A 26,644-nucleotide genomic window follows, 5' to 3' on the forward strand; every position below is an offset into this window, starting at 1 on the left:
CTTGGTGCAATTAACTGGGACGATATCCTGAGACATAAAAATACACAAAGACAATGGGAGACGTTTATTATCCTCCTGAATAGGACCTGTGCACAATATATACCGTATGGGAATAAACATGCGAGAAATAGGAGGAAACCACTATGGCTAAATAGAGCTGTAAGGGGCGCAATAAGGGACAAAAAGAAAGCAGAGAATTACAGCAAGTAGGTAGTGATGAGGCATTAACTAAATACAGAAGATTAAATAAATTCTGTAAAAAGCAAATCAAGACAGCAAAGTTTGAGACAGAGACTCATTGCCAGAGAAAGTAAAAATAATCCCAAAATATTCTTTAACTACATAAATAGTAAGAAGCTAAAAAATGATAGTGTTGGTCCCCTTAAAAATAGTCTGGGTGAAATGGTGGATGAGGAAAAAGCCAATGTGCTAAATGAATTTTTTTCAACAGTATTTACACAAGAAAATCCCATGACGGATAACATGATCAGGGATAAAAATTCTCCATTAAAGGTCACCTGCTTAACCCAGCAGAAAGTACGGCGGCGTCTAAAAATCACAAATTGACAAATCCCCGGGCCCGGATGGGATACACCCCGAGTACTGCAGGAATTAAGCACAGTCATAGACCATTATTTTTAATCTTTAAAGATTCCATAATAACAGGGTCTGTACCACAGGACTGGCGTATAGCAAATGTGGTGCCAATATTCAAAAAGGGGACAAAAACTGAACTCGGAAATTATAGGCCAGTAAGTTTAACCTCAACTGTGGGTAAAATCCTGGAGGATTTTCTAAGAGATACTATACTGGAGTATCTGAAGAAGAATAACCTCATGACCCAATATCGACATGGGTTTACAAGGGACCGTTCCTGACAGACTAATCTGATAAGCTTTTATGAAGAGGTAAGTTCCGGACTGGACCAAGGGAATGCAGTGGACATGGTGTACATGGACTTTTCAAAAGCTTTTGATACGGTGCCACATAAAAGGTTGATACATAAAATGAGAACAATGGGGATAGGGGAAGATATGTGTAGGTGGGTTAAGAGCTGGCTCAGGGATAGGAAACAAAGTGTGGTTATTAATGGAGCACACTCGGACTGGGTCACGGTTAGCAGTGGGGTACCACAGGGGTCAGTTTTGGGCCCGCTTCTTTTTAACATATTAATGACCTTGTAGGGGGCATAGAGAGTAGAATTTCAATATTTGCAGATGACACTATACTCTGCAGGGTAATCAATACAGAGGAGGACAATGTTATATTACAGGAGGATTTATGTAAACTAGAAGCTTGGGCTGATAAATGGCAAATGAGCTTTAATGGGGATAAATGTAAGGTCATGCACTTGGGTAGAACGAACAAGATGTATAATTATGTGCTTAATTGTAAAACACTGGGCAAAACTGTCACTGAAAAAGACCTGGGTGTATGGGTGGACGACAAACTCACATTTAGTGGCCAGAGTCAAGCAGCTGCTGCAAAGGCAAATAAAATAATGGGATGCATTAAAAGAGGCATAGATGCTCATGAGGAGAACATAATTTTACCTCTATATAAGTCACAAGTGCGATCACATTTAGAATACTGTGTACAGTTCTGGTCTCCGGTGTATAGGAAAGACATAGCTGAACTGGAGCGGGTGCAGAGAAGAGCGACCAAGGTTATTAGGGAACTAGGGGGTCTGCAATACCAAGACAGGTTATTACACTTGGGGTTATTTAGTTTGGAGAATCGAAGGCTTAGGGGTGATCTTATTACAATGTATAAATATATGCGGGGACAGTACAAAGACCTAATGATCTTTTTACTCTTAGACCTGTGACGGGGACAAGGGGGCATCCTCTACGTCTGGAGGAAAGAAGGTTTAAGCATACTCAGACGTGGATTCTTTACTGTAAGAGCAGTGAGCCTATGGAACTCTCTGCCATATGATGTTGTAATGTGTGATTCACTACTAACATTTAAGAAGGTACTGGATGCCTTTCTTGAAAAGTATAATATTACAGGGTATATACACTAGTTTCCTTAATATTGCGTTGATCCAGGGAGCTAGTCTGATTGCCGTATGTGGAGTCGGGAAGGAATTTTTTTCCCCAATGTGAAGCTTACTGTTTGCCACATGGGTTTTTTTTTTGCCTTCCTCTGGATCAACATGTTAGGGCAAGTTAGGATAGGATATGGGTTGAACTAGATGGACTTAGTCTCCCTTCAACCTTAATAAATGTTATTTTGATAGCTGTAACTTTTTAATTTTTTCTTCTGACAGCGGTATTAAGGCTTGTCGTTTTGCGGGACAAGATGACATTTTCAGCGGTACCATTATAATTTACTTTCAGCTTTCTGATCAGGTTTTATTCCACTTTTTTGTTCTGTGGTATGATTAAAAAGCATTGTTTCTTGGCCCCTTTTTTTAAAAAATTTTTTTTACGGCTTTCACTGAAGGGTTAACTAGCGTGACCGTTTCTGCTTCTTAGATTATGCAGTGCGCGCGGTCCAACTATCTTGTTAATGCCTGGTGATTCGGATGTTGTCTTGACGACCTCGGGTCACCATGGCAACGATTGGGCCCTCGTGATGACGTCATGCGGGCTCCGGTTGGAGAGGAGAGAGAACCTCCTCCCTCTCCCTGCCTTCTAAATGCTGCAATTGATAACAATTGCAGAATTTATGGGGTTAAAGTGCCGGGAGCGGTGCGGGCACTGTTCCTGCCAATGAGTGTCGGGTGGTAGCTGTTATGTTCTCTGAATACCTGGTGGCGATTGCGCATGCAAAATTGCCATGACATATCAATACGCCCAAGGTCGAGAAGTCCTTCTCAACGAGGATGTATGGATACGTCCAAGGTCGACAATGGGTTAAAGCAAATTTTGAAATAATTACACCCAATGAATGAGCGTTCTGCTCGTTTAGTGGGTGATTGGCGACCTTTTTAGACAGGCCAATAATTGCGGAAACAAGTTATTATCAGCGAGTGGCCAATTTTTAAGGACTTAGGGCTCCATAATTGACACTGATGGTTTAATCAATGTTTTTGGTAATTTCTATTAGTTTGAAGAAAAATAATTCTAGTGTGATTTCTTGACTGTACTCTGATACATCTTGCTCATTATATAGACATTTTTTATGGAATAAAAAAAAATACTAAAAATATTTAGTTTGGGCAAAATGTTATTTCTTTTTCCAGGTACCGACAAGATTAGTGCTGAGAGTCCAACCTTTTATGAATATAATCAATCACGGATCAGCAATAAAAGTTCTAAACATGGAAAACAATGTCAAAAGGAATCCAAAGATGACGGCCCATTTTCATGCTTAGAATGTGGGAAATGTTTTACCCTTAAATCAAATTTTGTTAATCATTTACGATATCACACAGGAGAGACGCGGTTTTCATGCTCAGAATGTGGAAAAAGTTTCACCCGTATATCCTATTTGGTTGATCATGTAAGAATTCATACAGGGGAGAAGCCATTTTCATGTTTGGAATGTGGAAAATGTTTTAGCCAGAAAAGGTCTCTTACTGTACACCAAAGAAGCCACACAGGGGAGAAGCCATATTCCTGTCCTGAATGTGGGAAACACTTTATGCATAAAGATTCCGTTGGACGACATCGGAGACTTCACACAGGAGAGAAGCCTTTTTCATGTCCTGAATGTGGCAAAAGTTTTATCCAGTACTCGGCTCTTGTTGAACATCTGAGAATTCACACAGGGGAGAAGCCATTTTTATGCTCAGAATGTGGAAAATGTTTTAGCCAAAGTTCAGGACTTTTGGAACATCAAAGAATTCACACAGGGGAGAAGCCATTTTCATGCTCAGAATGTGGGAAATGTTTTTCTCATAAAAATGGTTTTATTAGACATAAGAGAAACCACACTGGCGAGAAGCCATTTTTATGCTCAGAATGTGGGAAATGTTTTACCCTGAAATCAGATCTTGCTATACATCAAAAAACTCACACAGGTCAGCAGCCATTTCCATGTTCAGAATGTGGAAAGTATTTTACCAATAAAACAAGTTTTATTAGACATCAGAGAAAAAAACACAGGGGGGAGAAGCCATTTGCATGCTGTGAATGTGGCAAATGTTTTACTTTGAAATCAGATTTTGTCACACATAAGAGAACTCACACAGGAGAGAAACTGTATTCACACTCAGATTCTGGGAAAGAGGAAAACCCCGTAGATCAAAACTTGTTGATCACCTAACTACTCGCTTAGTAGGGAGGACATAAATGTGGAAAATGTCTCACAACCCAAACACATTTTAGATATCAGAGAAGTAACACAGAGCAGAAGCCATCTTTATGCTTAGAACGTGAAAAATGTTTAGGTCAAAGCTCTTGACTTTTGGACCATTGACAAATTCACACAGGGGAGAAGCCATATTCGTGTGCAGAATGTGGGAAATGTTTTTCTCACAAAAATGGTTTTGTTAGTTTCTGATGTCTAACAAAGCCATTTTTGGGAGAAAAACATTTCCCACGTTCTGAACACGAATATGGCTTCTCCCCTGTGTGAATTCGTCAATGGTCCGAAAGTCAAGAGCTTTGACCTAAACATTTTTCATATTCTAAACATAAAAATTGTTTCTGCCTTTTGTGAATCCTCTGATGTCTATTTTTATGTTTAGAATGTGAGAAATATTTTACCAATAAAGCAAGTTTTATTAGACATCAGAGAAATCACAGAGGGGAGAAGCTGTTTTCATGCTCTGAATATGGCAAATATTTTACTTTGAAATCAGATCTGGTCACAGATCCCAGAACTCGCAAGGAGAGAAACCATATTTCCGCTCAGATTCTGAGAAAGGGGAAAACCCCGTAGATCAAAAGTTGTTGATCACCCAAGTATTCCCTTAAGAGGGAAGATAAGAATGTGGAAAAACCTTACAGGTGAAACACATTTTAGATATCAGAAGCCACACAGGGGAAAAGCCGTTTTCACGCTCATTCAGAACTTATTCAATGTTTATAAAATATCACTTGTGTTTATTTGGGACAGCAACTGAAGTTTCACTTTGCAGTGGTACGGCCGAGCCCTGGGAAGGTCGTGGTAATATACAGCAGTGGTCACGGGGAGCACACAGCAGCACCACAATGTTGTGTTCACATCCTAGACCAATAGCAACCACACAACATTTAGGTGGTTATGGCAGCGGGAGGTCAAAACAAAAAAAGTCCCCCCCCCCCCAGGCCTTCCATGGCTGTATGCCTTAATAGACCATGCCAAGGATACAAACTGCCTTTTTATTTCTGACAAAGAATAATGGATTAGTATAAACTTTATTAAAAAAAAAAAAGACATTATTTTCCATCAATAAGTGCTTTTATTTTGCAATAATAAAAATAAAAAAGGTATATATTGTATTACTGCAACTGTAATGATGTGTTATTTAATCCACATAATAATAATCTTTTTATATAGCGCTAACATATTCCGCTGCGCTTTACAGTTTGCACACATTATCATCACTGTCCCCGATGGGGCTCACAATCTACATTCCCTATCAGTATGTCTTTGGAATGTGGGAGGAAACCGGAGTACCCGGAGGAAACCCACGCAAACACTGGGAGAACATACAAACTCCTTGCAGATGTCGTCCTTGGTGGGATTCAAACCCAGGACTCCAGTGCTGCAAGGCCGCAGCGCTAACCACTGAGCCACCGTGCTGCCCCATAGTGAATGACTTACATGTAGAGTCGTTGCAGATCACTTCACACGTCCCATTTCATCAGCCACAACAAAAGTGGTTTATGGCCCCTGCTCGTTGGAGGAAGCAGCGCCTCTTACCGGCTGACGTTCGCGATTCTTCTTTTGATCAGCCGGCCTTTGGTTGTAAGCGTGACCCACATGTGACACCGTGGCAAGCCAGCCTGAAGAGTCGCGGATGCCTGCAGGTAAGAGGCGCTACTTCCTCTGACGAGCATTGGCTACAGACGACTGTGGTGGCAGATGGAGTGTGACGTACGAATAAGCACCAACTCGAGAAAACAGAAAATGATGGCCGACGTGGCCTTTTTTCCTCTATTCTCTAACCCACCCCCCAATAATAAAGATAAAGCAAAAACTAAGGCCACCAGTGGTCACGTACGGCACTAGAAGGAATATATTTTTTTTTTTTTCAGTTAAAAAGACCTTTTTGTTTTGCAAAAGTAGTAAAGTATTAAAAGCAATGCAAACATTTGATATCACCATAAGCCAATCGGTAATGGAGGAGTCTGGTAGGTCCCAAGAAAACATTTCAGACCATTAATCGAGCGCCAAATGGCTATTAAAGTCGTTCTGTGCTCGATTCCCGGCCTCTGTCCTAGAGGCTGATGAGGACAGAACAGTTACTCAGATCCTTCTGTCTCCATGCATATCATATCATGTTATCAGCAGCACATCTCCTGGGAACACTCGGCGATGTGCTGCCGAGAACAATGGTTTTTGTTCCTGATGATTAAGCATAATTTTTCTTGTTCTTCGGGTGATTGCTGACATGTTTACATCTACGAACTCTCATATACAGTGCAGGGATTTATAAATGTGAATTCCACACACACACCCACATCTATTCTATGATCAGTATATACAGTGGAATGTAAAAGTTTAGGCACCCCTGGTCAAAATTACTGTTATTGTGAACTTTTTTTTAGGCCAACAAAAAAAAAAATTCATGTTTTACATTTTAAAAATTACAAAAAGGAAAATGGGCTGATGCAAATGTTTGGGCACCCTGCATAGTCTGTCCCTAGTATTGCCCCCTTTTGCAGGTATCACAGCTTGTAAACGCTTTTTGTAGCCAGACAACAGTCTTTCAAATCTTGTCTGAGGGATTTTCCTCCATTCTTCCTTGGAGAATTCCTCCAGTTCTGTGAGATTCCTGGGGCGTCTCGCTTCCTCTGCTATTTTGAGGTCTAGTCACAGATTGTCAGCGATGTTCAGATCCAGGGAACTGTGAGGCCATTGTAAAACTTTCAGCTTGCGCCTTTTGAGGTCGTCTATTGTGGATTGTGACGTGTGTTTAGTATCATTCTCCATGTGTAGCAGCCGTCCTCTTCCTCTTTTCACCTTCAGCTTTTTTACAGATGGTGTTAGGTTTCCATCAAGAATTTGTTGAAATCTCATTGAATCCACTGTTCCCTTTACCCGTGACATGTTGGCTGCAACACAACTCCAAAGCATGGTTGATCCTCCTCCATGCTTAAAGGTTGGCGAGATGTTCTTTTCCTGAAATTCTGTGCCTTTTTTTTCTCCACACATACCTTTGATCATTGTGGTCAGATACTTCTATTTTATCCTCATCGGTGCAAAGGACTTGTTTCCAAAATGCAACAGGCTTTTTTAGATGTTCTTTTGCATACTTCTGCCGCTGAATTTTATGGTGAGTACGCAGTAGAGGTTTTCTTCTGATGACTCTTCCATGAAGGCCATATTTGTGCAGGTGTCTCTGAACAGTAGAACAATGTATCACAACTCCCCAGAGTCTGCTAAGTCTTTTTTTTTTTTTTCAGAAAATATTTATTAAAGTTTTTTAATAACAAAGAAAGGGTACAATACAATAGACCATAAACTACCATTATCTGAGTAATTAAACATTATTTAAGTATGGAAGTAGAGAAAAGAAGAGAAAGACATGAGGGAGAAGACATAGTAGTAAGAGTAAGGAAAAAATAGGTATGGGGATATAGGGTAAGGGAAGGAAGAAGGGGGGGATTATAGCCCATCAGTAAAAAATAATAATTTAACTTATTTAACTCAAATCATCTAAATTACTCGGGAGCTAAATATGTATCCAGTTGGCAAATTCCGGACTCTCTTTGAATGAATGCCAAGGAAACCAAGTGTGTCCCTGTCTAGATGTGGAGCCCCTATCTTGGGACATCAGTGATTCCATACGCTCCAATCTGTCCATCTCCACCACCCATTCCATCACAGAAGGGACCCTCATGGATCTCCAATGCCTGGGTATGATCATTCTTGCTGCTATTAGGCAAAATCTCCAGAGGCCCCTTTTAATTGTTTTTAATGGGCCAGGGATTAAAGAAAGGAGAGCAATCTGAGGAGATGGTTCATACCTGATTCCAGAAATGATATAGAAAATCTGGAAGATCGCCAACCAAAATGGCTTCAGCAGACGACAGGACCACCAGACATGTAGCATGGAGCCCCCGTCCTCTCCGCATCTCCAGCATAAATCAGGGACCCCCGGATAAATCCTGTGAAGCATGTCAGGGCATCTATACCATCTAGTCAAGATCTTGTAGTTCTTCTCCTGTGACTCACAAGAGATAGACAACTTATGAGTCAGGGTGAAGATTTTATGGCGATCCGCATCGGAAAAGTTAATCTGCAGATCTTTCTCCCATGCAGTGATGAAGCGGGGCGTGTCTGTAGATTCCAAATCAGAGATCAGGCCATAGAGGAGTGAGATCACATGAGCAGGGCCCTCCGTTAGCTGCATAAGGGTCTCAAATGGTGTCGGCAGGCCAAGATCTATCTTTGAAAAATAGCTCTTGAGCTGAATAAATTCAAGCCAGGGTATCGATCTCCCCGGGCAGGCCGTCCTCATATCCCCCACCACAGGGAATCCTGCAATCTTGTCTGCAGCCTGGCCCAGACTAACCCGGTCGTCAGAGTCCCAACAAAGAAATGAAGTCCGTGTCGTGGCAGGAGGGAAGTCTATGTTATTAAAGAGGGGGCCTAATCTACTTGGTCTGTTAATGATTTTCATTTTGGTGCTATATTTGTACCAGAAATTTATTACCACTTGTGTGAGCGGTGGGAATTCAGAAACTGTGTAGTTCCGAGGATCATAGGTCCAAGGGAGCCAATACAATGAATGCGGGGACATCAGCTTTTCAATGATCACCCATTGTTTATACAGGTCACCATATCTCCAGTCCACCAGTCTGGAAAGAAGAGCAGACCGGTAATATGTTTTAAAATTAGGAAGACCCATGCCACCCCTCGACTTAGGTCTAATCATAGTGGAGAACCCAAGTCTTGGTTTTCTTGTGCCCCAAACAAAACTGTTAATTGCTGACGGTTAAAGAAATGGTCAGGAACAAAAATAGGGACTGTCTGGAAAAGATAAAGAAAACGGGGAAGAATGTCCATTTTGACTGCATTAATACGGCCAAACCAGGAAAGTTGGGATCTATTGTATTTCTTCAAGTCAGCTAGAGTAGTATGGAGGAGTGGGATATAATTAAGATTGAGTAGATCATTGGAGTTTTTAGGAATCATAACTCCCAGATATTTAAGTGCCCTGTCCTCCCACCTAAAAGGGAAGGAAGATTGGAGTCTATGGGCCTCTTCCTCGGGGAGAGTTATGTTCAAAACTTCTGTTTTGGAGTAATTAACTTTAAAGTTAGATACCTCCCCAAATTTTAGGAACTCTCGCATGAGCACTGGAAACGCAATTGTAGGGTTTGTCACGTATATTAATAAATCATCTGCGTATATTGATAGTTTAAAATTATTATGGCTAATCTGTCAGGGCTGTGGAGTCGGTAAGCCAAACCTGCGACTCCGACTCCTCAATTTCCCTTACACCGACTCCGACTCCCACACATATTGCTTATATTTAAGTGAAAAATTTATTGTAGTACAATGTGAACCTCAGACATTTAATCATTTTTATGATCCAATAATCAAGATATTTAGATAGAACAGAATATATATTGGTGTACTACCCGGTTTTCATTCTTTTTGGTACAGATACGATATGGATAGACAGATATGGATAAATGGATATATAGATAGAGGAGATTTCTAATCTGCTTTTGCTATTGAAAACATTATCTATGAGTTCAAAAACCTTTCAGGTGATGCAGTTTTTTAAAAAGATGATCAGCTTTTGCAGCTGAAAAACGTATCCTCAAAAAACACAGGAAAAACGTTGTGTGTGAATGTAGCCTTAGATCAGGAATATAACAGCCAGTTATAGGACATTTCATAACTTTCCCAAACTCCTATGAAAAAATATTCAGCACATCCTGCATTGAATTACTGTACCCAATTTATTATATATTTTAGGAGTCGGAGTCGGTCCATTTTATACCGACTCCAACTCCGACTCCATCAAAATGAGCACCGACTCCGACTCCACGACTCCGACTCTGACTCCACAGCCCTGCAATCTGTATGCCCTTAATGTCAGGAGCGCTCCGCAGTGCAACTGCCAGGTGCTCCATGGCAATTATATAAAGCAGAGGGGACAATGGACACCCCTGTCTGGTACCATTAGATATGCTCAAACAAGATGAAAGAGTACCGTTGACTCTAATACGAGCCGTGGGGTTTTGGTACAAAGCGAATATTCTCCCCAACATTGTAGACCCCAGTCCCAGTTGTGTCAAAGAAGAACGTAAAAAGGTCCACCCAAGGCGATCAAAAGCCTTCTCGGCGTCAATAGATAAAAGGCAAGCTGGAATCTTGTGTCTGCGTACATAAGATGCGAGCAGTAGTGTTTTAACCGTGTTGTCTTTGGCCTCTCGTTTCTGCACGAATCCGGCCTGATCACCATGGATGGAACCCGGAAGTAGAGGGCTCAACCTGTTAGCCAACGCCTTAGCAAAGACCTTCATATCCACATTAATAAGTGAGATGGGACGATAATTTGAACACATCGAATGGTCCTTACCAGGTTAAGGTATCACCGTAATTGTGGCGGCCAAGGTCTGTCTGGAAAAAGGACAGGTCTCTGAGATAGAATTGAATAGTTTAGTTATAATGGGTACTATATTAGGTGTAAATAATTTATAAAAGGAAGCTGGGAACCCGTCGGGTCCGGGACTCCTACCATTAGCCATAGATTGAATAGTATCTGAGATCTCCTGATCTGTGAATGGTTCCTCCATGGCTGCTGTATCTGCCACTGGAAGAGGAGGGAGCGGGGTGTTGTTAACATAGTCGTCCACCCTGGCCTGGAAGTTAGTCGGGGACATATCAGCTATTGGCCCCCTGAGATTGTATAAGGAATCGTAATATTCTTTGAAGGAAGCCGTGATTTCTTCTGGATGATGTAATAGTTTACCAGTTTTAGATTTTATGGTAGGGATGTAAGTAACAGGAATACGTGGGTGCAGGAATCGTGCTAAAGCCTTACCAGGCTTATTGGAGAATTCATATAAATATCTCCGAAAACGGTCTCTTTGCCATGCTGATGCCGTATCCAACAGGGAGGTAAGGTCTTTCCTGGCCTTTAAGAGGTCAGCCAAGGTTTGAGAATTGTGGGTATGCTTATGATCTAGCTCCAGCTTTTGAATGCGTGTGAGTAGATCGTTGATTGCGAATGCTCTTTCTTTCTTTAACCGCGCTCCCTGTTGGATAAACACTCCTCTAATTACTCCCTTTAAAGCCTCCCACTGATAGGGAAAGGCTGTGTGGTCTGATTTGTGGAAGTCTATGAAGTCAGTGATGGCCGTTCGGATTGCTGTCTGGCATGTGGGGTCTTTAAGGAGGCCAGGGTGTAACGACCACGTCCATTCCGTAGGGGCCAGGTCCGGTAGTCGTATGGACAACAAAACAGAGGCGTGATCTGACCAAATCATCGGTCCAATCTGAGTCTCTGGGTGACATGTTAATAGTTTGTGACTGATCAGGAAGAAGTCTATCCTACTATAGGAGTCATGTATAGCTGAGTAGTAGGTGTAGTCGCGTGTAGTGGGATGAGTCAGTCTCCAAACGTCCACTAGTCTAGACTCCACTAATTTGGTCTTTAGGCTCTCCAGTTGGGACGGGGGTATGGACGACCTACCAGACGATGAGTCCACGGACCTGTCAAGTACAAGATTGAAGTCCCCACCGGCAATCACCAAGCCCTCGGCGAACGTTGCGAGGCAATTCAAATATGCTCTACATGTCCGAGCCTGATCCTGATTAGGAAGATAAAAATTAGAAATAGTGAACACACCAGCAGCCATTTTCAATTTTAGAAATAAGAACCTGCCATGGGGGTCCAATTTAGAATCCAGTACCTGAGCCTGAAGGGATTTATGAAGTGCAATACTGACCCCCTTTGATTTAGATTCTGGGTTGGTACCATGGAACCACTGTGTGTAGTACCTATTCTTAAGGGCCGGTATGCGGTCTGATCTGAAGCGGGTTTCCTGCAGCAGGAGTATATGGATATGTTTCTTATGCATATGGTAGAGCACTTGGGAGCGCTTTTCAGGAGTGTTAAATCCCCTAACATTCAGTGAACACAGATTTAAAGTTGCCATATCAATATGCTATCCGAGCCGAGGGAATAGTAACAGCGGTGGTTGGTAAAAGGTTGGAGGGGGAAGGTTTACACAAGAGGGAAGAAGAAAGATGGGAAGAAGTGGAAAGAAAAAAGAAGTAGTAGATATTAACAGACGAACAGCAAGAAATTTTCAGACAGGAGGAACTTTCCTGTCAAGACAGCTCCCAGGTCACTATGCCTGGGAACTGGAAACTATACAGAGGATACTCTGTAATGTAGTGTCCTTAGACACTCCCTAAAGTGGGGACTGACTGGACCAGGGCACTGAGACTCAGCCAAGCCCCCGCAGCAATTCAATAAGACGTTTAAACATAAACACGATTAACTGTAGACCGGCATAAAGGCAAACTGTGTTAGTAACTGTTCCTATTAACAAATATCAGAGAGCTATGAAACAAAACCACAGTCTAAAGTAAGTAACGGGGCCGCAAGGTGATCTACAGATCATATTAGTATATGGAGACTATATAATAACCAGAAAATATAAAATTGGTAATAAGATAGCATAATAATAATAATTATCAGCTCTTCTCTGGTCACCAGCAGGAACAGAACATCTGTATTGCTCCCGATTTATCAGCCCAGGGTATAATTCCACCAAACAGAGCGTAGTTCGAGATCTTCAGGTAAGGTGGAGAAGAGGGGTCAATGGGGGGAGAATTCCCCTTGAGTCGATCTAAATAAAGTCAAGGGACCCCATCTTGGGCTCCAAAATCGTGCCTCGGGCCACGTCTCCTCTTCCTATTAGGTCCCGATGGTGGTCTCCCCCCTCCCTGTCCTCCCCACAACAATAAAGGTGATGGTCGAGGCCACTCTCCCAGCTGCACCAAGGGTAAATCCAGAGCAGAAGAAAAGGTTGATAAGTCCGCCGGTGTCCTCAATATCACTGGGCCAGCTTCTCCGCGTACTTGTAGTTGAAAGGGGTATCCCCATGAGTAGTTGATGTCTTTAGTGCGAAGAGCCTCCAGGAGTGGCCTGAGCGCCCGTCGTTTGGCCAGGGTCAGGCGAGAGAGATCTGCCATAAGCTGAATGTTAGAGTCATTGAATTCAATAGCCTCTTTCTCCCTGGCCCTTTGCATAATTTCTTCCTTTTGTCGATAGAAGTGGATTCTGCATATCACATCTCTTGGTTTGTTGGAGTCAGGATTTTTGGGGCCAAGGGACCTATGTGCTCTGTCCATTTCAATATGATCGCCTCCAGGTTTGCCTAGAAGCGAATTAAAGATGTTTTGGATGGCAGGGACCAGGTTTCTATTAGTCACTGTTTCCGGAAGTCCACGGATACGAATATTATTCCTCCGGTTCCTATTTTCGGAGTCTTCCATCATATCAAACACCAGCTGGAATGTCTGGGAGTGATGATCTAGGAGTTCATGTTGGTTATGTAGTTGAGATGCAAGATCCTCCACTTTAGATTCCAAGGTAGTGATTGTACCCTTAAGCTGTGACACTTCCTCTTTAAGTGAGCTAATTTCACCTCTATATACTGCTTCAAGGCGCTGGATATAACCCTCCATGTCAGATTTAGTAGGTATAGCATTCAGCCGGGCATATAGAACCTCATAGCTCATGTCACAGGATGGGAGTCCTCGAAGTGTCTCTGGAGTGATTGAGGATAGCACCATCGGGTCCACAGACTGCATATCTGATATGTCGTGGTTAGGGGACTGTAAATTCTGCATCTCAGTGGTGTTTTGCAAATGAGCCAGGGCCCCAATAATGGGCTGAGGAGGCAAAGTTACCTCCTGCTGGACTGGGGAGGAAGGGGTTACACTGCTTGCTTCTTCAATTGCGAAATGGCTGCCTCCTCCCTCCTGCTCTCTGAGACCTGCTGCAGACATTGAATGTTTAAGTGATGAATATGTGGCAAGGGGGGGATGGGAGCCCCCACTCACTTCATGGGGCTGTTGCTTACAAACTTCTCTGGCCTTTCCCGGGGAGAGCCCTGTCAGAAAGGAGGTCTCTGGGGACCCTCGTAGATCTGGGGAGGGTCGGGACATGCCGCTCACCTTTCCCTGCTTATGCTGAGCATTCTCCCTGAGCGATCCATAATGGGTTTCTCCAGTCACGATTGAGGTACGGCTGGTGACTTTTCCAGAGGACTGGCGTCGCTCTGCACTGCTGCGCTCCCCTCCTTTGTCCACAGGAGAGGAGCGGACCCCTCCTGTTTGTCCTGCTTTTAGTGTCGCTCCAGGAGCCATCATGGCCGCACGGGTAGTAGTTTTTCCCGCTCTCCCCGAGGATGCCAGAAAGCGGGTAATATCTCCATTTGTGGTCCCCGTCGGTGGTTCCTGTGATGCCTGGGATCTGAGGCCACCTTTGCCCTTCATTTGGGAAGGTTAATGTGTAAATTAGTGCTAGATTTCAGCTGCAGGGGCTCAGAAACTGAGGAGCTCTCAGAAGGCTCGTCCTCCCAGCACCATGTCCAGGCCACGCCCCCCTGCTAAGTCTTTTTGAAGGTCTTTTGTAGTCAAGCAGGGGTTCTGATTTGCCTCTAGCAATCCTATGAGCAGCTCTCACTGAAATTTTGCTTGGTCTTCCAGAACTTATCTTGACCTCCACTGTTCCTGTTATCTGCCATTTAATTACATTTCAAATTGAGGAAACGGCAACTTGGAAATGCTTTGCTAGCTTCCTATAGCATTCTCCTGCTTTGTGGGCCTCCACCATTTTCCTTTTCAGAGTGCTGTGCAGCTGCTTAGAAGAACCGACGGCTGCTGTGTTTTTGCACAAGGTTAGAGGAGGCTGGGTGTTTATAAAGCTGTGAAATTTTCATCACCTGACCTTTCCTAATGATGATAGGGAACAAGCTGTAGCCCTAACAGGCTAATGGGTGCACAAACTTTTTCCTCGGCCTATTTCTCTTTTTGTAATTTTATAAAATGAAAAATAAAAACTTTTTTTTTTTGCCTAAAACACAAAGGAAATGTGTCCTCTGTAACTTTAGGCCTTTTAGAAGTCATTTCATCTTTAACTTGCTTCACTGTTTACAGTGAGGCTGAGTTCACACGTGGCGTTTTTTTCGCGTGTCCGCGGCGGTTTTAACCGCGCGATTTTGCCGCGAAAAATAAGCATCCCATGCATTCCTATGGGATTCCGCAATGCTGTGCTAATGCTGCGGTTTTTACCGTGGCGGAATCGCTTCGCGGTAAAAACCGCAGCATGCTCATTAATTTTGCGGAATCGCGGCGATCCCGCACCCATAGGAATGCATTGTTCTGCTTACTTCCCGCATGTGGCTGTGCACACCATGCGGAAAGTAAGCAGAACATTTGTGGATGGTACCCACGGTCCGGAGGAGAGAAGACTGTCCTCCGGGCTTTGGGTACCATATCCCTGTAAAAAATAGAATTTAAAATAAAAAATATTGTTATTCTCACCTTCCGGCGTCCCGCTCAGCCTTCCCGCCTCTCTCCACGCTCTCGTTCCCAGTAAGCCTTTGCGAAAATGCCCGCTATGGAGTCCGTTCTCGCGGGATCGCGAAGTCTCGCGGTCATTCGCGCGACGTCATCGCGAATGACCGCGAGACATCGCGATCCCGTGAGAACGGACGTCATCTCGGGCATTTTTGCAAAAGGATTACTGGAAACGGCTGCGTGGGACATCGGAAGGTAAGAATAACACCATTTTTAATTTTTTTTTTTCATTTTATCTTTTACTACTGATGCTGCATAGGCGGCCTCAGTAGTAAAAAGTTGGTCACACTTGTCAAACACTATGTTTGACGAGTGTGACCAACCTGTCAATCAGTTCTCCAAGTGATGCTACAGATCGCTTGGAAAACTCTAGCATTTTGCAAGCTAAATACGCTTGAAAAATGCTAGCTTTTCCGCGGGAAAATCGTGGGAATTTAAAATGTGATTTTCCCGCAGAATGGAATTCCGGAATTCTCGCTGTAATTTCCGCGAGAGTTCCGGTACGTGTGAACTTAGCCGAACAGTCATTTTGACCAGGGGTGTACAAATATTTACATGCCACTGTAACACACACACAAGTCCAGCATACTGCAGTAACAGATGAGTGGAAAAACCAAAGTGCGATTCGCAATAAGAATGATCAGCCCCATGATAGGGTGATGAATCGGAAATATAAAGAAGTGCGATGTAGAGCGTGCATATAGGAGTGTGTGTATAAGGCGAGTCACACTAGCGATGAATACAGACGAGTGCTTTGCGATAAAACATCACATAGCGCTCGGACCAGTATTAATCTAAGGGGCGGCTCCCATCACCGGTTTTTTTTTCTCGGCCGTATTCTACGTGCGAGTGAAATTGCAGTATGTTGCGATTGTCACCGACACTTGGCCGAGTCTCGCCGGACTCGCACCCATATATTTTAGACACACGTACTGAACTCAACAGTAGATGTTCTAACGCAAGTGCAAAAAAAAAAAAAGGAACGTGGTATGGTAATTATATACACCGACAAGTGTCAAACATCTGTTGTATAGAAGGAATGAGCGACCATTCGGAAATTAGCATAAACCTTCAGATAAAACCCCCCCGAACATAAGGTCAGTAAGTAATAGGACAGATAAAGAAATTGTAGTACTATTTAGGTATTTTATTCATTACAAACACATGTAGTGCCCGCACAATATATTAACACGTGATACAAAAATAGAACACAACAATATATATATATATATATATATATATATATATATATATATATATATATATATATATACATATACATACACAGTACAGACCAAAAGTTTGGACACACCTCATTCAAAGAGTTTTCTTTATTTTCATGACTATGCTAAGCATCTCTGGGAACTCCTTCAAGACTGTTGGAAGACCATTTCCGGTGATTACCACTTGAAGCTCATCAAGAGAATGCCAAGAGTGTGCAAAGCGGTAATCAAAGCAAAAGGTGGCTACTTTGAAGAACCTAGAATATAAGACATATGTTCATTTGTTTCACACTTTTTTGTTAATTATATAATTCCACATGTGGTAATTCATAGTTTTGATGCCTTCAGAATGAATCTACAATTTTCATAGTCCTGAAAATAAAGAAAACTCTTTGAATTAGAAGGTGTGTCCAAACACATATGCAGCAGCAGCTACATGGATGAAAACATAGTGAGGAACAATTGTGATAATCAAATGTGCCAAAAATATATAATAAAGGACATTATAATTTCTAAAAGTCAAATGAAATCTAGAGTGACAACCTCAAACAATGTGCCAATCTAAGTGAAGTTGTAAACAATATTGGAAATAGCTGTTTCCAAAATCATATGCAGTCAATCACAGTGCAGCATACTGTTGCATAAAAGTTATATATATGTTAGGCAGGGTCCTGCGAGCTAATAAGGTCAATTTACCTGGGTGTCAGCGGTCAGAATAGTGTGGCACGTGCCCTGATGGGCGTTTCGGAAGTTACTCCTTCATCAGTAACTTCTCTGCCTCCTCCGTAGCGGTGCTCTGATCTGCTCTGTGCGAGAGACTCCAAGCACGGTAGCATGACACTCGGCTCCCGCACACAGCAGAGCAGGAGCCGAGGGTCATTAGCATATTGCATCTGATGCTCTAGTGTGACCCCAGCCTAATGAAGGGGCTGATTGATCAAAAGGCTGGATAGCTGAAAACAACGATCGTGTAGGCGGACCCCTATTTAGGAAAAACATGGCAGTTAATAAGAAGTCGTCACTCTGAATGTTGGCATTGGTGGGTCACTATAGAAAGTCTTGGATGGAATGAATGTCTTTCTCATATGGAATATTGGAATATAAGGATGCCACATCAAGGGTGACCTTTTTATTTTAATATAAGGGTCCAAAACGTCATAGTAGGTGTCATTCTGTTCACATGCAGTCATTAAGCGGGTTGTCCACTACTAGGACAAGCCCTCTGGCCCCATAGAATAACGCTTATACTCCCCTTCCGTGCCGGCGCCGTTCCCATGGGGTCAGCACTCGCTCTCTGCGGAGCTCTCGTGCGGGGTTGTGACACATGACGCCTGTTCCCAATCAGCGCTGGCGTCACTGCCCCCTTCTTCAGAGAAATCGAACATGAAGAGGAAGTCCGGGCTGCGGCTGATCTCTGACTTTCTCTTCGTGTTCAATTTCATTGCAAACATCTTAAAAAGTGGGATAATGTAAAAAAAAACAAAAAACAAAAAACACCTGTATCTCTTACCGTAATTGTAAAATGGTCAATAATATAGTCACATCCAATAGGCCCAAACCTAGGAGTAAACAATACATTATAGAGACTCCATCCTTGCTGCCCTCTCTTCGGGGGAGTTGCCGGTGTAGCCTAAAACCTGCAAGTGCCAATAACAATCTAGCCAACCGTACAGGTACTTTTACCAGCACTTCTACTGGTGAGCTCCTCCAAGGCAAAACCTTCCTCCACCTCTCTACTGCGTCTGCTATATACCTTATAGAGGGCACATGTGGGTCGCCTCATTCAACAACTATGAACTCAAATACCATTCTAATAGTTGCACTAAACATCTCAAGGCTCGCGCTACCGACACATAAGCGGGACTCCTCTGTGTGAACACAGCCACGAGTCCACCATTAATCTTTGTGAAGCGTGAGCTGTGCTGGATACATTATATAGACTGCCTGTGCATTAATGAGGGACTAGAGAGTAACTTTTAATGTAGTTTGTTCTGAGTTTTTTTGTCTAATTTTTCATCCTAAATAGGGGTCCACCACCAAATCCAACAGTCCACCATATGGCTCCATCAGCCTCAACATCATACACGTTCCTATATACGTCCTCTCCATCTCAAGCATTCCTGTATGAAAGCAGTCATATACAGCCTTATCCAGGGGCTGGTCATTCATATCATTAATCGCACTTTGGTTTTTCTCTCATCTGCTACATCAGCACGTGAAGTCATTCATTCCTACACATATCGTTCCCATCACACAACAGGATGGGTTCCAGGCATGCCCGGAGTAGCTTCTCATTGTCTAAACTCTATTACGCATGCTGTAGGCGTCATGTCGCCTAGGATGACGAGTCTCTCGTGTCTCTTCCTATTGTCTCCTTAACCACTGATCTTCAATTTAGTTCTGCGCAGTCGGGAGCTGGGTTGGTGAGTCGCCCTGAAAACAGTAAATGTGCAAGACAGCCTCTCTATAGGGAACCCCATGTCTCATCCTGGTTAGCATCCCACCTCCACCGTGACACGTTAGACGCATTTATGCACTTTACTATATGTTTTGTATAGTTTTATTGTATATCTAAGTATATATGTTATCGGGATATTTTGGTCGAGACTGGTGCCCTTTTTGAAAGTATTTAAAGTCATCCGACATGCTGTGATAATATAGGTGTCTAATACTTGACACAGAGGTCCGTGAGCCACGAAATGCATTATATGCATTGAGACCTTGTCAGTAAAGGAGAAAGAGACAGCGTCCAATTCGGGTGGAAAAAAACTTCAAGGTTCCATTTACTCTGCCGTAGATGCGGTGTTTCGACCAGCGACGATGAAGCATGCTTGAAATAGACCTGGCCAAAATGTTGCATCTATGGCAAAATAAATGTAACCTTGACTTTTTTTTTCACCTGAATTGAATGCTGTCTCGTTCTTGTATTGAATTTTTTCCAAGTGGACTCATTGGAACTTTTTTTGATGGTGCTTCCTTTCTGTGCCTATGTGCCTTTTGTAATTGTCCAATATTTCAGTGCTGCCAGTTAACTTCCTTTTTATGCTTGTCAATAAAAGGAATCTTCCCCAATGTCTTGCATCATTATATAGTCAACTACTCCAATTATAGTTATGAGGGTATTCCTTGTCATGGGGTTTCCATACATATCCTTCCTACTTCTTTGAAGAAAACATTCCCAGCATCATTACTGCACCTTCATCAGGCTGGCAGGAAGGGCTCATTCATCCACAGGTATCAGAGAAGCCACCAGCGTGTGCCAGGAAAACATTCCCAACACCATCAGGCTGGCAGGAAGGGTTCATCCATCCACAGGTAACAGAGGAGCCAGGGTGTACCAGGAAAACATTCCTGACACCATAAGACTGGCAGGAAGGGTTCATCCATCCACAGGTAACAGAGGAACCAGGGTGTGCCAAGAAAAGATTTCCGACACCATCAGGCTGGCAGGAAGGGTTCATCACAGGTATCGGAAGAGCCAGGATGTGCCAAGAAAAGATTCCCAACACCATCAGGCTGGCAGGAAGGGTTCATCACGGGTATCGGAAGAGCCAGGGTGTGCCAAGAAAAGATTCCCGACACCATCAGGCTGGCAGAAGAGCTCATCAATCTGCAGATATCATAGGAGCCAGGGTGTGTCAGGAAAACCTTCCCGACACCATCTGGCTGGCGGGAAGGGCTCATCCATCAACGGGTATCAGGGGAGCCAGGGTGTGCCAAGAAAACATTCCTTAAACCCAAACTCCAACTTTACCAGCTTGCACTGTTGACACTTGAGGGTTCATAGCTTTACGCTGCTTGCTACTGATGCCTTACCATCAGTAGAGTGCAGCAGCACTCTGGATTCATCTGACCAGGCGTTGTTTTTCCACTGCACAGTAATATGAAGTCCTTTGCCCTCTGGAGTCCTGTGTTTCTGTTTTGCTTGACCACACTGAGACTCCGTGCTAAGAAAGGACATGTTCTGCTTTCAAACAAGTTGGAGCACCGGCAGTATTTAGCTGCAATGTTCTCTGTCCACTATTTGTTTGTGAGATTCGTGACATCTAACGCCGACCTCTTTCTTGACTGGTGGTTTATGTCCACAAGATCTTGTGCTGGATGTTTTTCTTGAAGTCATGACCGAAATTTCATTGCACCATTGTAGGAGGAAACCACACAAGGTCAACAGGTTTTCAGCTACTGACCCCACTAGTCTATCATCGATGACTTCTGGAAGAATGAATGCATACACAATAAATCTTTACAGCTGCATATTTCACTAATGCAACTAATGTAAAAAATAGCATGGAAGCAGAAGATACAATGAAGGCTGTTTGCAAAATTGCTTTATTCATTTTGTATAGATGTATTCTAGCAATAAATATTGGTTTAGGAGGTGAATAGAGCCTTTAATTAGACGAACAGATCCTGTAATATTTAAGCATTATATCATATCATCTGTTCAACAAGACTGACCCATAATAAATATGGAGACAAAAAGTGAGCCGGGAAACTACAGGCTCTGCAACTTTCCCTACATCATTGGGGAAATGTGTGGTGTGCAAGAGGGTCTCCTCGATAGAGGCTGATGATAACCTTCTCACCCAGAGTCAGATTGGGCTCAACCAGTGATCAAAACTAATCTGGTTAGCTTCTGTGATGAAGATCAGCAACTTCCTGCACTACAGCTGCTGTCAATCTACAACTCCAAACTTGCCTGGACAGCTGCGTGACAGCCATGGAATGCAGGGAGTCATCGTTTTACAATAGCTAAAGTTTCAGATTTCTTTTCAGTGACGAGGTATGTCCCAGATTAGCCTGGGGTAAAGCTGTCACTGTTGTATTACTGGATTTATCATGGGCGTTGGATACTGCGGCACATAAAATGAGCATGCCGTTCATTTTCTCATGAAGATGACCTGAATCCATGAGGCTTTTAAGGGAAACTGCATCATAGACTTTTGCTCAGGCTCCACATGCTCTTTGGGAGGTTTTCTTGGCACAGATGATTTTTTTGCTAGTAAATAAAGGGGTTATCCACTACTAGGTAAGCCCCTTCTTGATCAAAACGTTTGACACCCATAAAGTGATAAATCCTATGCTCACCTACTGTGTTGACGTTCCAATGGTGTCGGCACTCTCTCTCCTCAGGGCTTTCATGCGGTGTTGTAACACGTGACGCTGGCATGTCCCACCGTCGGACAAATTCAGACATGAAGAGGAAGTCCGGGTAGCAGCTGATCTCGGACTTCTTTTTCCTCCTCAATTTGACAGGAGGCAGAACTGATGCCGGCGTCACGTGTCACCACAACAGCACGGGAGAGCGAGTGTCGGCACCGTGGGAATGTGAAAAATGAGGATGAATGAACTCATGGAGATCAACATCCAACACTGCGGAGAAACCATCACATGTTTCTCAACGCAGTGATTCTAGAGCAATGCCTCCATCCCTTATGGGAAATATGCAAAAACATGCAAAACACAAGCCGCGGAGACACCATCACATGTTTCTCAACGCAAGCATGACTAGCCAGGTCTTTCCCCGGGAAGGAACAACCACGGGAAGGGCAGTCTCCAATGAAGGAAACCACCTATGCCAAAACATGGTATCCATCCACAGACAGCTGTTTCGGGGTATTGCCCCTCATCAGTGTGGAGTAGGAAACTGGCTAGTAGGAGCAATGCCTAGTAAAAGACTGAAAAATGAGGATGAATGAACTCATGGAGATCAACATCCAACACTGCGGAGACACCATCACATGTTTCTCAACGCAGTGATTCTAGAGCACTGCCCCATCCCTTATGGGAAATATGCAAAAACATGCAAAACACAAGCTGCGGAGACACCATCACATGTTTCTCAACGCAGTGATTCTAGAGCAATGCCTCCATCCCTTATGGGAAATATGCAAAAACATGCAAAACACAAGCTGCGGAGACACCATCACATGTTTCTCAACGCAAGCATGACTAGCCAGGTCTTTCCCTGGGAAGGAACAACCATGGGAAGGGCAGTCTCCAATGAAGGAAACCACCTATGCCAAAACATGGTATCCATCCACAGACAGCTGTTTCGGGGTATTGCCCCTCATCAGTGTGGAGTAGGAAACTGGCTAGTAGGAGCAATGCCTAGTAAAAGACTGTGAAAAATGAGGATGAATGAACATGGATACCATGTTTTGGCATAGGTGGTTTCCTTCATTGGAGACTGCCCTTCCCGTGGTTGTTCCTTCCCAGGGAAAGACCTGGCTAGTCATGCTTGCGTTGAGAAACATGTGATGGTGTCTCTGCGGCTTGTGTTTTGGCACCGTGGGAATGTCGCCACCACGGGAGGTGAGTAGAAAGAAGCTTTATTATTTTATGATGGCAAAGTGTGAAGTATGAGAAGAAGTTATCCAAGTAGTGGACAATTCTTTACGGTAAATAAAATAATTGATTTAAGTACATTTAAGGGGGTTTTACACATAGCGATATCGCTAGCAATATCGCTAAAACGTCCCCGATTTTGTGACGTTATAGCGATATCGCTATGTGTGATACTTACCTCTGACCGGCTCTCCCGCTGTCCATCGCTGATCGCGTGAGATCGGGCGGCTCCATTTCTCGTCGGGCGGTTCCTGCTGTGCTTCCTGCTGTGGAGACGAGCGACGCTGGACGCGGGCGGGAGGACGTCAGGATCGTCGCGTCTGAAAGGTAAGTATTGTCCGCTGTATCGCTGCTATGTCGCTGGTGAGATCTGCCTGTGTGACAGCTCACTAGCGACCATTTAGCGATGCACCAGCGATCCTGACGGCGTCATATCACTGGTCGAGATCGCTGGTGCATCGCTAAATGTAAAAGGGCCTTTACTTAGGTATGTATAGATTAGATTTCATTACCTACTGCTTTATTTGATACTTTTGTGTGTAACTAAGAAAAAGAAAAGCCATCTTGATTTGTTAATTACTGATACTTGTTCCCATTCTGGACTTTTTACATAGAAATTAGTAAAGTGTGAAATAATTTAGGAATTGTTTTCTATTTTCAGGTGAAGACAGTAGGAGAGATTCCCAAACAAATGTCCTTTTACCTCTCCGCGATGAAGTGGAAGATAAGGAATCACCGATTGACAAAAAAGGAGCTGAACATGGACTGGATAAATCTTTTACATGTTCTGAGTGTGGACAACATTTTCAAAAGAAGTCTCATCTTTCCAAGCACAAGTGCATTTACAAAGATATAAAGACATTCTCATGTTCAGAATGTGGGAAATGTTTTGCCTATCAATCACTTCTTGCTATACATGAGAGAGTTCACACAGGAGAGAAGCCATTTTCATGCTCGGAATGTGGGAAACGTTTTTCGCAGAAAGCAAGTCTTAGTATGCATCAGAGAACTCATGCGGGGGTGAAGCAGTTTTCTTGTTTACATTGTGGAAAACTGTTTACTCGGAAATCAAAATTAGTTGATCATTTAAGAACGCACACAGGGGAGAAGCCATTTTCATGCTCAGAATGTGAAAAAAGTTTCACCCGGAAATCATATTTGGTTGATCATGTAAGAACTCACACAGGGGAGAAGCCGTTTTCATGTTCAGAATGTGGAAAATGTTTTAGCCAGAAAACGTCTCTTACTCTACATCAAAGACTTCACACTGGGGAGAAGCCATATTTATGTCCTGAACGCAGTAAAGATTTTAGACATAATACCGGTTTAATGGAACATCTAATAAATGAAACACCGGAGAGGCCATTTCCGTGCTCAGAATGTGAGAAAAATTTTACTCAGAAATCAAGTCTTTTGGAACATGTAAAAATTCACACAGGGGAGAAGCCGTATACATGTACAGAATGTGATAAAAGTTTTAGGCACAAATCAAGTCTTGTAAAGCATCTAAGAACTCACACAGGGGAGAAGCCATTCTCATGTCTACAATGTAAGAAATCTTTTGCTTATAGAAAAGGTTTGGTCTTACATCAGAGAACTCACACAGGGGTGAAGCCATTTTCTTGCTCAGAATGTGGAAAATGTTTTACCTACAAATCCAATCTCATTAGACATCAGAGAAGACACACGGAAGAGAAACACTTTTAATGTTTGTTAGAGATGGGGCAAATGCTTAGCTAAAATATAGAAAACCATCACTGCTTAACATCAAGAGATTAGACTGTTAGATTAATACTTTAAGTACCATGATTGGTAGATTAATACTTTAACTACTATGATTGGTAGCAATCACGTCTAAGTGGCTAAATGGGGGAGGTAGTCAAGTCTTGCCATGGCTGTCGGACGGTCTAAGAAAGGCAAAGAGTAAGGCCGGTTTCACACATCCATGAAACATGAACTGTTTTTGAATCTGAAGACCTCCGTCTCGCCCCTCAATCTGAGTGAACTGTTTTATATAGACCTATGAAGCTCAGGTCAGAAGACCCGGCTTTGGGATGAATCTATAAATGCAAGAACTGTTCATGTTTCACAGATGGGTGAAACTGATCCAAAATGTTGTCTGTCAGTTTATCGGTGACTGACAATAATGCTTTGTCATACCAAGCATATCAAAGCATTTTAGAAGAGATCAAGTGATCACATTGTTTGCTGCCCCGAAGGGAAATAAGAGATACAGAATTTAAAAAAAATCACTGTAAAAAAATAAAAATATATATGTTTATCATAAGTAATTTTATATTTCAACAATAAAAAAATATTTATAATATCACTGCACGTGTTATTTAAATTGCACAGTAAACAACTAAAAAAAAGCCTTTTGTAGTTAATGCTGTTTTTATCTCTCGTTAATATCTCCCGCAACCCGAAAAAAATAATGTACTCAAATACGTTTGTAATAAAAATATAACTTTTAAAAAAATGAAACAATTCCGCAGATAGACGAGGACAAAAATTGTTGGCACCTTCTGTTAAAGTAAGAAAATCGCACAATGGTCGCTAATTTTCTATTTAATTTGAATAAATAATGATAATCAGGCATTGTGCCTGAATTGTGGTTCTACAGGAAAATTTTAAAGCGGGCTCTTCAAATTTTTCTTGTTGAACTAAACTCTCCATGTAATAGTGGCGGCAGAGCGGAATAAAAAAGGTTTTTTTTTTGCCTCTCTATTGTAAAGATATTGGCAAATGTTTGGCAACTAATGAGTTAACTTTAGTTAAACAAAGTGGGTTTTATCAGATAGTTTTCAGTGGGGCCGTGTACTTCTTTTCCCAGTATGATGCTGACCAATCATATGCAGGCATCATCACACATCCTGCACTTCTATGTTGCTACCTCCATATGATTGGTCAGCATCACACAGGGAGAAGTAACCACGCCCAGTGATAGCACCCACTTAAATTTAACTAAAGTTAACTCATTAGGTGCCAAATATTTGATAGCTAGGATCTTCACAACAGAGAGGCAAAATCAAAATGATTAAAAAAAAAAAAAAAAAAAAAAATGTTCTGCAGCCCATATTACATGGCTTGTCCAATTCAACATTAAAAAAACTGATGAAAGGTAATCTTTAAAAGAAATGGAAAGAAACTAATAAAAATGCCCTGGAATAAAATGATGGTTCCCCTAGAAAAGAATGAAATTAATTTGACCATGTGGAGAAGGGAAACTTCAGTGTGTCCTGTAGTTATCACAAGTGTCTACAGACTTGCAATCGGTCAGTCGCTTATTTACACGGTAAAAAGTAGTCACTGTGCTGTTTGTTATCATGGTGTTGACAGAACAAGGGGCAAAGAAAACTGAGGAGAGAGTTGTCTCAGGACATTAGGAAGAACATTGTACACAAATATGATAC

The 26,644-nt window shown here is 42.6% G+C and overlaps 1 protein-coding gene across 4 annotated transcripts in view; it reads left to right on the forward strand.

Moving 5' to 3' along the window:
* The window catches only part of LOC141051511 (uncharacterized), a 66,896-nt gene extending 41,341 nt beyond the window's left edge, over positions 1-25,555 (forward strand). For 3 of the 4 annotated variants that reach the window (XM_073548449.1, XM_073548448.1, XM_073548447.1), the window contains exon 8: positions 23,893-25,555. In XM_073548449.1, coding sequence (XP_073404550.1) covers positions 23,893-24,938 — 1,046 coding nt within the window. In that variant the 3' untranslated portion in view covers positions 24,939-25,555. Of the gene's footprint in view, positions 1-3,190; positions 5,376-23,892 lie in introns of those variants that run through there. The other variant, XM_073548450.1, reaches the window with a different exon arrangement.
* The last annotated feature ends 1,089 nt before the right edge of the window (positions 25,556-26,644 follow it).

Source organism: Dendrobates tinctorius, unplaced genomic scaffold, assembly GCF_039654945.1.
Source record: "Dendrobates tinctorius isolate UK_male_01 unplaced genomic scaffold, ASM3965494v1 ptg000157l, whole genome shotgun sequence".
NCBI classification, from domain to species: domain Eukaryota; kingdom Metazoa; phylum Chordata; class Amphibia; order Anura; family Dendrobatidae; genus Dendrobates; species Dendrobates tinctorius.